Raw genomic sequence first — 13672 nt, forward strand, 5'->3', positions numbered from 1 at the left:
CAGATCAGAAACCTATTAGATTATAAAATAATGCTCAGAAAATTGAATTATGTCCTTAAATCTGACCATGCTGTGAGGAAATCTGGGCTCATGGGTTTGTTTGTTCCGAGAAGAACAAACAAACCCATGAAGAGCAAATGGAAGCACACTGTTCACTCCAGTTCTTGTAAAACGCACTTTAGTTCACTAAATAGAAATCTATAAAGTAGCTCTGCAGAGCCACTTAACAAAGCAAGACTAATGGCTGCATGGATGCAAGCTTACGTTTGTCCAACTGTGCAGCTAACATGTTAAACAGGAGGAATGGCATCAATGTAATAACTAGATAAGTTGCAGTTTTCTGGCTGATCAGCAATTACAGATTACCAATCTTTAAGAATTCTGACGTTCTGATTTAGGCCAATACCATTTTTGTGTGTATTCATTTTTATGCTGCTAAATATTGCAAGAAAGTTGCTGAGTTGGCAACAGTGGGGTGATTATTGTTAACTGTGAATGTGCAGCTCTCTCACAGCAGAGCAAAAGAACACAGACCTTTGCTGAGATAGATGAGATCAGTTACGAACAGCATCACATGTAAGAACCGGCCAATCATTGATCTTCCAAAATTAAGGAAATTCGGCGATAAATTTGCCTGGCCGATAAATTGGTTCACACCTAGTAATAATATCTGAATGTATTTCAACCACAGTCTATAGAGCATTAATGTTTTCACCTTCCCTATTATTTATTTATTCCCAAAAGAGAAGCAAACCTAAAAAGGGATTGCAGCTCAAGAGCAAGACACAAAACTAGCTCAACTCAAGATTTCAGATCTGGAAACTGAAATCCAAATGGAATGGTTACTTCTGTGCACAGTGGCACAGTTTTTGGCATGATTGCTTTGCAGAATGAAGGCCTTGGGTTTGAATTCCTAGATGAGTCTTTCTGCATTGTTTGCATGTTCACCCTATTCATACAAAGGTTCTGTTTGGTTCGTCTGGTTTCTTCCCATTGTCCAAAATATGTACAATTAAGAAAATAAGTATTTGAAAACCCTTTGACTTTGCAAGTTCTCCAACTTAGAAATCATGGAGGGGTCTGAAATTTTCATCTTAGGTGCATGTCCTAAGAAAGATCTAAAAAACAAAAAACATCCGGAAATCACAATGTATGATGTTTTTAATAATTGATTTGTGTTTTACTGCTTCAAATGAGTATTTGAACACCTCCCAATCAGCAAAACTTCTGGCCCTCAAAGACCTGTTAGTTTGCCTCTAAAAAGTCCACCTCCACTCCACTTATTATTCTAAATTAGAAGCACCTGTTTGAGGTCCTTAGCAGCATAAAGACTCCAGTTCACCCCACGCAATCAATCCAAAGACACCAGAGACAAAATTGTAGACCACCACAAGGCCGGTAAGGGCTTATGGGCCAATTGCCAAGCAGGTTGGTGAAAAAAGATCAACTGTTGGAACAATTATTAGAAAATAGAAGAAGCTAAACATGACTGTCAATCATGTTGAACCTGCCATGCCATGCATGATTTTAAACCATGACATCTTGGTGTATTATCCACAGTAACCTTGGAAACAGTGATGCCAGATCTCTTCAGGTCATTGACCAGCTCCTCCTGTGTAGTTCTGGGCTGATTTCTCACCTCAGAGCTTTGAATATGGTGTCGTGGCTGGATCTTCCAACACGACAATGACCCGAAAGCACACAGCCAGGATAATCAAGGAGTGGCTCCGTAAGAAGCATGGAATGGCCCAGGAAGTCTTCAGAGCTAAGCCCTATAGAAAAATTTTGAAGGGAGCTCAAATCTGTCTGTCAGAGACAGCCCTTAATTGCAAAGAAAGGCTACTGTTCTGAATATTAAATTGATTTTCACAGTTCAAATACTTATTTGTAGCAGTAACACACAGATAAATTATTTTAAAAAAATCATACATTGTGATTTCTGGATGTTCTTTAGATTATGTCTCTCATGGTGGACATGCACCTAAGATAAACATTTAGACCCTCCATGATTTCTAAGTGGGAGAACTTGCAAAGCTGCAGGGTGTTCAAATACTTTTCTTCACTGCATATATGTTAATTGGCCTCCTTACATTCAGGTGTGAATGTTTGCATGTTTTGATAAATGTTGAATTGGTAATTGCTCTTTGACAAAGTAAAAGACAGGGTAAGCTGAGCAACAAGGAGTTTCTGTTTATTAAAAAAAAAAAAATTAGTTCATGCAAAAAAGCTCCAAAATGTAAATGAATGTGCATTTCAGTTCTTGGAAAAATGTGATAAAACTTGGTGTTATTATGAAATGATTGTATGCTCCATATTTTTCCCTGATTAAGAGGATAAAATAGAGTAGTGTTTATTCTTAAATGTATTATTTAAGAATAAATATACATTTATATATTTATATAATATATAAATGTATATTTATATACTAAATATATATTTATGCATAATAACTATATATTATGGATAACTATATGCATAATATATAGTTATGCATTTTAAGTCCATTTGGTCCCCACCCATCTGATGGGATGTTAGGTTCCTCTCACCCAAATGGTTAAAAAAACAAACAAAAAAAACACCCAAAAATAAACATCCTGCAGATTTTTATTTTTGCAGGTTGGTTGTCCTGTTGGTTGTCGCTGTTCTCTGCTGTGTCTCCCAGCTGCTTATTGATGCCCATCCCACTGTTGCTCATACTACAATCAGCTGTGATTAATAAATGAGATTGTTATTATGGAAATTGAGAGCTGGCTTCTGTTTTTAAAGGATAACTCTGCAGGTCATAATAACTTTGTGTGTTCTGTTTAACTCATGGATGGAAAGTATATTGAGTAGTCCATCATGTTGAAACATGATGGACCACTCAATCAACCCCCTCCAACTCCCTGGCCCACCTCGTATTGATGTATTGGTGGCCCAGTCACACCTGGGTGGACATGATACAGCTCACCTGACTCACTCACTCACTCACTCACTCACTCACTCACCCATCCAGGGTCCTTTGCCTTCCTCTAGGCTGACAGAATCAGACCATCTCTTAGTAATTCTTAATTTAGATTTTTTTTAAAAGAGATTTTCTTTTTGTTTGTGTTCCACCTCTATATACTGATGCTGAGTTCACAATCCTGTGGGCCTGGAGGTTACATAGGTGGTTGTGGTCTTTGAACTCATGTGAGCTCGAGGAATCTTTATTTTTAAAGTTGGTCTCAGACATTGGATCTTATTTTGGGGGTTAGGTTAGCTCTGTTCCAGAATAGGTAGGCTTACACTGGTTCTGTTGTTACCTCACCATTCAGTGTGTCACATTACAGCCATACCAACAAGGCTCTGTGAACCATGGGATGCGGCTTCTCTTCCCCTTGTACACATCATATATGTGATGAACTGGTTTAAAACATTGTATGTCCAAATGGACAAAAATAGACCACACTTTAAGTTCACTAATGATGTTTTTAAGAACTCCTAAAATCAGACAAAAACAGCAACAAGGAAGTAGAGCAATAACAGGCATTCTTATAATGGTGATTGGTCATTGATCAGAAGGCAAGATGACTGAAACTGAAGACAGAAATATGTTATTTGGGGATGGATGAAGAGTGTCAGATGTTATAGACACATCATGATGATAACTTACTCTAACCTATATTCTTCTCTGTCCTGTAAAGAAAACAGAGTGGGAAGTGGCCATTAAGAGCATCAATAAGAAGAACCTCTCAAAGTCCCAGATCCTGCTTGGCAAGGAGATCAAAATCCTGAAGGTGAGCAGAATGATTCAATGCTTCTCACTCACAGAAAGAATGATCTGAAACCTGAGTGTCATCTCAGGCTTGGAGGAGCTATTCATTGCACTAACTTATATTATCCACAGCATATTAATGCTGCCATTAATATATCATGATGATCTGTTCTTTTTACTCAGGAACTGCAACATGAAAACATTGTGGCTCTTTATGATGTTCAAGTAAGTGAAAAAAGCAGTGTGGACTTGGAGGCTATGTCTGAATGTTGTGTCCATTTTAAATTGACCGGTATAATCAATCAATCAATCAATCAATAAATAAATCAATCAATCAATCAATCAATCAATCAATCAATCACATTTTATTTGTATAGCACATTTCAGCAGCAAGGCATTTCAAAGTGCTTTACATAATTAAAATAAAAACAGCATGTGAGAAAGAGTTAAAAAAAAAACATCATTAAAACGCAAACAGTGAGAAAGAGAAATAAAAAGCTGTCTCCAACCCTTTTGACTTTAGTCAAACGCCGTTTGACAAGGACTTTAACCTCTCTGACTTTAGTCAAAACGTCGTTAAGTTAAGTAATGATCTTAGATTTCCTGTTTCATAGTTGTCATTTTGTCTTATTTAGAGATGCAACAATCAGAGTCTGACTGATTTCCATGTGACCTGGTAATTCTAGGTGACACAGACTCTACAAACTAGTATAAGAAAACATCAGATCACATTGATTGTATTGGGAGTAGAGACAAGGTTACGCAGTGTTTTTGAGGGAAGAGTTTCTCTAAGAAATCTTTTGACTATTTTAATTTGAGTCCAATGTGTCCAGATAAACACAGCCCACATACTTCATGTATTCTAGTAATTCATGCCATACTTGTTGTTTCTACAAGATCAAAAGCATCTCTCTCTGAATCTGCTCTATAATCTGATAGATTAACTTTGGCTTTTATTTCTTAACTGCACTCATGGCACACCACAATTATTTAAAGAATAGTCCCTTTTAAAGAAATTTTAATGCATTATGTTCTTAAATTCAGCTCATAGCTGGACTGAAAATGGTGGAGTTTGCACCCTACCAGAGGGGGGACAAACAAGAAGTCAGTTGCCAAACATCACAAGAAAATGATCCCTTGTAATAATTCTTGTCTTTCAGAATGTTCTGAAATTTGAAGTGGTTTTTGGCCTGCTGTAAAATATTTCTGTTCAAACAGAATCAGTTTTTCCTACATGTTTGTGCTCCTCTGGCAAATACTTTCAAAGCCTTTGAGCATTTGTGTTGTCCCTGTGTTTACATTGCCACTGCTGCTGGCATTCTGCTTATAAGCCCATCTATCTATATTTACATCAGCTCTGCTGATGTCATAGCTTCATCCAGAGCCAGATTGCAATGTGCCCATTTAAAACCCAGCTCCTGTTAGTAAGTAGGCTTTGAAAGGTAATGCTTGTAATTTTGATTTGAAGTGCTTGATAGAATGAAATGACAACTCTATTCCATCTGGTGCATAAAGCATTAAACTATTCATAAATCGTGCACATTTCCGAACTACCAGCTGTATTCCTGGTTGAAAAGGCCTCATCAGGATCACATGGTGTTCTCATGGTATGCTCACAGCACTCGACTTGTGACAGATACTGGAACAGATCAGATGTTATTATTCTTTTAAACATTAGGATTGTTTTAGGCCACTCTACTTTTTTGTTTTTACACCTTGTCTAGAGGTGCTATTCTTCTCGGTTTGGCAACCAGAGCTTAACAAGCCAGTCTGTTTAAACTGTACCGTAACATGCAGTCACACTATGGTAAAGGTATTTTTGTCCTACTTGTAGTCATAAACATGAAGTCATGTAGTGGATTTCTCTGCTGAGGTTGGGGTATACAGGTCAAATGTCAATTTGGCTTCATAAAACTGTTTTGGAATTTTGGAATATTATTTAACCATTTGACCTGAGCTCAGTTTCTTAATCCAGGTATCATTTTTTTCTGTTAAAAACTTAAAATGATACCTTAATCTATGTAAGCAAAATGTTTCTTCAAACAAGAAGATAAATGATGCAAAGTAAATATCAAAATCACTAGTGGACCTTGGTTCTAACGTTGTGACTCAGTCATGTGATGCAGAGATGTTTTGGTTTGATCTAAGAGTGTTTTGGCTCACTCTGGGCTTGCTTAGTTATGCAGCAACAGAAGCAGCTACTGTCAAAATATATTGAAAGTGAGATGTGGGGTTGCTGGTATGTAGGATTACAGATTGCAAGAAAACACGTAAATCAGGATTTGCAAAATAGTTGCTAAGAATTTTAACTCAAACATCATATATTTCACACCTCTACTGTAGTGTTTAACAGGAAGCTTGATAAAAGTTAAAATTATTTTAGGTCTGATTGTTTGTGCTTGTAATCTAGAGTTTATATTCCATCCATGAACTACTTGGCTGTGTTGGGGTTTGGTATGATAGCTTTGGCTTCAGCACTAGGACAGGATTAACACAGTGGTTTACTTCCTATCAAGCAGTCATAGCATGCTTAAACATCTCACCTGCCTCACACAGATTAACACACATAAATGCGCCACTGTAAAAAAGACTGAAGAGAGCTTGCTATGCTGAATGAGGGAGGACATTTTATCTGAATAGACTTGAATCTGAATTTCTCAGATGCAGCTTGATCTAAAAATTGTTAAACATGAAAGAATTTTAAAGGTTAACAATGTCTTTATAAATCAATAGTCTGACTGACTATTTGCTGTTTATATTATATTTATTAGGAGCCAAACAATTTTTTTCTTTTTATTCAAACTGAGGATAAAAGTAATATTTCACATCAAGTGTGGGTGCACGGATTGCAGTTTTCTGCCCAGTTACCAATATTATAAAAGCCTGCCTGCCAATTCCGATTTTGACCGATCCTGAGGTTTTTTTTTGTTTGTTGTTTTTTTTCCCCCCTTGTCTGAAATGTTGATAAATATAGCAGGAAAGTCACTGAGTTTGCAACAGTGGGGTGACTATTAACAGCTGCTGTGCAGCCGCCACCTTATGGGCAGGTCTGTCAGACTCTCTCATGGCAGAGAAAAAGAGGATGGTGATTGATTCTTAGACCCTTGCTGAGGTTAAGATCAGTGGATAAGATCAGCTTCACATGCAAGTATTGACTGATCGCAGACCTGTTATGTAATAGAGTATGTAATAGATTTCTGTTTCTTTTGAGGTTTTTCACCTAAATGACAACAGTGACCATCCATGCATATTTAAAGATGGAACAACTAAAATTAAGGCTCTTCATTGTTATTTCTATGAAATCCAAGCTCATAGAAATAACATGGGTTTGTTTGTTGTTAGCGGTAGCGTCGTTATCATAGACTAATTACTTAAAATAGCACTACTCACTTGGCAGAAACAAGTCGACAGCCATTTAATGCTTCTTTTGATCCTAAATGCTTGACCCAACTTGAAACTAAATGATTGTATTCTCCAGGCGTTTGAAAGCTTTCTTCTGGCTCGTGGTTTAATATGAGGTCTGCAGCTCCAGTTAGTTACGCCAATCGCCTTGATGCCGGGTAAAATCTCAAGATTATAAGAGAAGTCCTTTTTTTGCTGAGATAATACAGATCATATCCTAAATATACGCATATTTTTTCGAGATACCTCGGCTGTTCCAGCCCATTTATGGCATTAGCTTACTCTTTGTGACCAATTTTGCTTTGTTTTGAACCGGAGAAATCCCCTTCCGGACCTCCATCTGAATTTAGCGCATCATCCGGGTCACGTGACTGAAACCCAGCAATAGCTGGGTTCTACCGATCAGTATCGGTAGAAAATGCGTCTGATAGAATGTTGATCTGAACTCTGATCCAGAACTGCACAGTATTCTGGGGGATGTAAGCAGAGGAAAGGCTTTAGTTGCTCAAACTCTCATGGCCAACTAAGCTAGGTGGGTGCCATCAACAACTCGCTCACTTTTTGGTTGCCTAACAACAACTTCGGTAACTTGTATGGCAGCAGTTTCAGGTTTTGCCACTTTGCCTCATAACTGCTTAAAAATAAAAACACCAGTGACGCAAACTGTAAGGAGGAAATGAGTACAACAGCTCGAGGAATCTGGATAAGACAGGAAAGGTCTTATCCATTTGGCAGCATTTCAGATCTTTAAAACAAAAAACTATCATCACATTTTTATCCATGTGGCCCATCTCTACGCTAGCTGGAGAAATGGCTCATGGTCTTTTGCCAAAGACGAAAGAGAAATCCCACAACCACTAAAATATGCCATTCTATTTTTGTTTCCATTTTGTGAAGAAGGAAGTTGCACTCAGTGTTGTCTTCAGTGGCGCTCAGCGCAACCATGGGGGCGAGAAGAGGCTTTTAAGAGGGTTTGGTTGGTTTGATACAGTGCAATGTGAAAGAGAACCACAGCAGCTGGAAATTAAATAAATTTTGCAGTTTTCGTCCTAAAATGCACGTAATCTCTCGGACTATCGGGTGTGAAAACATTTTGAAAGTCATTGCTGTATTACATCCAGTGTTTATGACAGGGCCGTGCAGAGACCACTAAAGGGGCAGGTGCTCAAAAAAAAAAAAAAAAAGGGCACATCTAACCGCATTCTAGGACAGAATATTAACAAAGCCACACAGCTTTCAGAGTTTAATAAACAATGATAAATTACAAAATTGTGAAATATACAATCAAAGCTAAGGTAAATCTCTATACATTGCATACAATTTTGCATATGTAAGATATTTTATTAGTAATTTCTTTCTGCAGGTCTATTTTGTTATAGGAAAGTATTGCCATATTCAAACCCGCAATTTAGCAAGATGTGTAAATAAGAGCTGGTGGTCTAGCTCTGATTTACATATTTTGTCTTTACAGAATTACACTATTAAAAATATAAACAAGGACACAATGCAACCTTTTAGTGACTGTAATCTATAAAAAAGAACTGCCTGTTTACTGTAGTGGAGATGAAGATGGTCCATTCAGGAAAGCAGAGCTGCATCAAACTTTAAGGTGGAACTGCAGAAAAAAAGAAAAAAACAAAAGCAAAAATTGAATTGTCAATGCATGTCACCATGAGAAAAGCCTACTGAGTTTTGCTTAAAACTTTTTTAAACATTTAAATCACACATTTGTCTCATGAAGTGAATTTTTTTTTGCAAAACAAACTTATTTGTGCATGTCTTTTCTTGATATTCTAAGTTTTTGTTTGACTCAAAGTTTTGCTTGTGATTCTCACATGATGTCATGGGCAGGACCCAAAATCGCAACAAAAGATTTCTGATGTGTGCAAATAAAAGTTTATGTTTGGCAAATAACTTCTTAAGTTCACAAGACAAAAATTAGTTATTTAATTTAAAAAAAAGTTTTTTAAACAAAACATTTTGTTTTTAAAAAAGAAATCATTACAATTCCAAAAGTTTTGATTACAATTTCATTTTACTTAACTGAGATTAGTTTATTTTTTCCTATTGAATAATTGGGGAAAAATTTAACTACATACTCTGCGAACCAGACCCTAAACTTAAAGTCTGGGTTGAGTTTTTTCCTCTTCATTAATGACACACATTATATATATCATGGTAATTCAGGGTTATTTTTAATTCTAAATGAATATCCTTGTTGGACTTTTCAAGCACCCCCACTCTGCACGTGCCTGGTTTATGACTTTAATTTACATTAATATAATAATGTTTTGCCTAATTATATCTTGACCATCTGTAAAGCTGACATTTTTCTCCTCAGACTAGCTGCAATTGCATGATCTTACCACTGAAGAGTACAACCGCCTATGCTTTGTATGTTTGGGTTGTGTGTGAAAGTGTTGCTTCACCCCACATGTGAATCATGGGATACAGTTGGGCGTAAACAGTCCAGCAGACACAGTCAGCATTCTTTGTCAGCTGTTGAATTCTGTGGTAGCAAACGTTGGAGCTGTACCATGAGTGGTCCTGTTTAGGCTCCAGGCCCAGTCCAACAGTGTGGCTTTGGCTTTGTCATATTCATGTCCTAATTTCTTGAGACATTCCATCTACATTGAGGGGAAGTGAGAAGGAAAGGGGGCTGAGGGTGGATATATCTGGATCTGCTTGGTGAAATGGGGAGCCAGCTAGAGTTTCCTAGAAAGCCTACATTCCTTTAGCAGTTTGCTTTCCAGACATTTGAGAGGGTGGAGCTGAAACGCTTTCACTGCTGCTGACTGAGGCACGTGAACACACTCCCAGTCACCTGCACTGTAACATGTGCCTCTTGTGTTGATGCGTTGCTTCACCACAGGAGCAGGAGTAACACGCATGATACACACCAGCCTGGGCCGTGGGATAATAAACATCTACTGTTCTTTATTTCTAACTGTTCCTGGCCTTTCACCCTGCCTTGTTGTGTTTTCCTGCTCGGTCTGACTCGGTCACCGTTGTGTGCTGCTGCATTCCTGAATGGACAGGCTTACGTTTGCGTGACATCGCTCGCCTAGTTGCTATGAATTGCCGTTACACACAGACATGTTCTCTTGCGCGCACGCACACACACACGCACGCACACACACACACACACACACACACACACACACACACACTCCTGGTTCTTGTTTTTCATATTCCACACACTGTTAAACAACCATCAGCTGCTGCTGTTGGAATGTGACGCAAGGACCCAACAACCAAACAAACGCTGGTTTTCAGACTCTTGGCGGTATGATTTTTGTTTACGTCTGTGCTGAGTTTTTTTTTCTTGCATTTTCTGCTGCCTTCATTTCTCCACAGCAGCTTGTTGCTTTTAGCTGCTTAGGAAACTGTTACATGACTGTGAGCATGGTCTGATGACAGAGACGGTTATTTATATCAGGGTTGTTTTGGAGGATTTTTATCTGGAAAGGATTGTTTTGGAGCCTAGCCCTTGGCTGGCAGCCCGCCATCTGCAGTCAAAACCCTCCCATTTTATCCAAGGCAGTGTGCTGCCAGAACACACTGGGCCATAAATATGATCTGAGCAGCCGTTTCTTTCATAACGGTTAGCTGCTACTTCCTCTAACTGTACAAACAAAGGCTGGCCTGTGTGCAGCCTCCTCCACCTGCCTTGTTTACAGCGAGCTGAAAACGGAAGCTTCTATCCTCATCGTGACAGTTAATGGCCTCCGTCTTCTCCAACAGCAGTTTTCCGTGCATCAGGGAGGTTGTTTTTGAATAACAGTCATTAAGGATTATTATATTAATAAACCATTGGATGTAACAGAATGTGTTTCTGTGGGTTCTGAGACTTATCGATTACCCTTGTCCCATCCAGTGACAAGGTTGCACACACTGTTCCCAGCTTTGTTCTCTTTAAACTGCGCTGCACAATAAATCATTATGCAACCTCCCTTTAGCACACTTGGATGCATACAGTAGCACCTCCCCCACCCCCGCTTCATCCGACTATCTGCAGATGGAGAAATCGCAGGATTGAATTGGTCAATGTTGAGGATTTAATGGTTCAGGAACTGTCATGCTGCAGATTTAGTCAGAAATCCAAGCTTGTGCAAACACAAGCTTGGCTTCTGACTAAATCTGTCAATCTAAATGTGTAAATCTTGTGTTTACACAAGCTTGGCTTCTGACTAAATCTGCAGCATGACAGTGCTGTATCAGCAGCCTGCTATTTTATGCTGCTATATTGGGACTCATTCAAAGGTGATAATACAGTTATTACCTTGTACTTGGCCAGATGCAAATCTTAGAAGAAATTAATTGTTTGTTTAAGTTTGCCTCTCTAATAGGTGATGAATTCTAGTGGTGGGAATCTTTTACTATTTTTTTATTTTAATTTTTGGTGTCCATGATTTGATTCAAAATTATTAATAATTTCTGTTTAATATATAGGTGTGCAAATGATACTCATAATTTACTCTTGTAGGCAGGATGTAGCCCTGCCTACATCCTCGTTGTAATGTTATCTGATTCGAGAGGCTTCCATTAATTTTAATTCTTGCTTTTGGTGAGGAATGTATAGCTTTTATACATTGAATAAATCTATCACAGAACCCAAATCTCTTCATTACTTGGAACAAAAACTCCCACCCTACAGTATCATATGCCTTCTCGACATCTAAACCGAGAAGGACTGCGCTTGATTTTTCTTTAATTATATGTTCAATAACATGAACGGCCCTTCTTATACTATCATGCGTTTGTCTATTACTAATGAAACCTGTCTGGTCCTCATCTATCAGGAAAGGCATGAGGGTACTTAATCTCTTAGCTAATATTACAGCATATAGTTTGTAGTCTATATTTAATACACTAATTGGTCTATACCCTTTAGGATCCATTTTGTCCTTCCAAACCTTTGGTATAACCGATATAAACACCTCTCGCCATGATGACGGAAGAGCGCCCCCTCCCAGGGTGTACTTGAAGGAGGCTTTCAATAGTGGGAGAATAGATTCCTTCATAGTCTTATACCACTCAGGAGGGAACCCATCACAGCCCTGTGATTTGTTGGTCTTAAGATTCCCTCGGTTAACTTCCTCAGCTGATATTTCTGCCATTAACTTGTCATTTTGGTTTTTTCTTATAGATCAGGGGTGTCCAAAGTCGGTCCTCGAGGGCTGGCATCCTGCATGTTTTAGTTCTCTCCCTGGTTCAGCACACCTGCATCAAATGATGGCTTGTTAGAAGGCCTAAGGAGAACACTGACTTGCTGAAGAGGTTGTTACTACCACTAGGGAGAGAAATAAAACATGCAAGATGCCGGCCCTCGAGGACCGACTTTGGATACCCCTGCTGTAGATGGAAGATCCAAGGAGTTAAGAAATTTTTGAATTGTTTGATTATCCATTTTGTCCGGCTGTGTGTACAGAGCTGCATAATATCCTTCAAATGATCTCTGAATTTCTTCAAGTTTACTAGTTATCTTGTTAGTTTTTGGGTTCCGAACTTTATAGATTGTGTTTTCCACCTGTTGTCTCCTAAGCCTCCACGAAAGCACCTTAGAAGCTTTAGGCCCTGCCTCATAATACCTTTGTCTCATATATTTAAGTTTTTTTTTTTATTTCCTCATTTAAAATTTTGTGACTCTCCTGCTTAACAGGCCTCATTTGTTCCAGTAAGGAAGGACTTTTGTTAATCGAATGTAGCTGCTCCAATATTTTTAAATTTTCCTGCAAGTCTGTTAGATTTTTCACTCTGATCTTCTTTAAATTAGCACATTTTACAATTATTTTACCCCTGATACATGCTTTAGCCACATCTCACAGAATTGTAGGGCTAACTGTTCTATTATCATTAAATTCTAAGTAAGTTTTAAGCTCTTCTGCCATTTTCGTTTTGAATGCCATACTATTTAATAAGCTTGTGTTAAGCCTCCATAACATGTTTTTAGGGCTTCTAACTAAATTAATTTTCATAGTTAAACAAGAGTGATCGGAGATGTCTTTGTCCTATTATACAATCTTTCACTCTGTGAAGGTCCTTATTGAACATAAAAAAATTATCAATTCTAGTATGTATGTTATGCCTAGTTGAGTAAAAAGTAAATTCATGGTCATATTTATGGAGACATCTCCATAAACATTTATGGTCATGTTTATGGATCATAAACACAACCATTTTTTTCTTTTTTTCTTTTTTTTTCTTGAAGCAAAAAATTGCTTCAAAAATAGCTATTTTTTTATTGCTTTTCTAAGCAAGTCCTTCCTCGTTCTCTGCTAGTTGTATCCATTTTAGGGTTTAGGAGTAAATTAAAATCACCTGCACATGTGCCACTGGCTTCTGCTGCCACAAGACTAAATACCTCCTTAAAGAAGTCTATACTACTACCGGGGGGGGCATAGATATCATAGATATGAATACGTAGACGCCTCATGGAGCGCTGAGTCCTACGTTACGACGACGCCATATTCTATGTGGCAACAGAGCAATCGGAGCTCCTTAAGTCCTGTGCTGTGTTTCAACCGTTTTACA

General features: G+C 38.1%; 1 protein-coding gene across 1 annotated transcript in view; it reads left to right on the top strand.

Moving 5' to 3' along the window:
* The window catches only part of ulk2 (unc-51 like autophagy activating kinase 2), a 56344-nt gene that overhangs the window by 1451 nt on the left and 41221 nt on the right, over window positions 1–13672 (top strand). Inside the window, exons 2-3 of the mRNA XM_007565568.2 lie at window positions 3666–3758; window positions 3920–3961. Coding sequence (XP_007565630.1) covers window positions 3666–3758; window positions 3920–3961 — 135 coding nt within the window. The remainder of the gene's footprint in view (window positions 1–3665; window positions 3759–3919; window positions 3962–13672) is intronic.

This window comes from Poecilia formosa, unplaced genomic scaffold, assembly GCF_000485575.1.
Source record: "Poecilia formosa unplaced genomic scaffold, Poecilia_formosa-5.1.2 Scaffold179, whole genome shotgun sequence".
NCBI classification, from domain to species: domain Eukaryota; kingdom Metazoa; phylum Chordata; class Actinopteri; order Cyprinodontiformes; family Poeciliidae; genus Poecilia; species Poecilia formosa.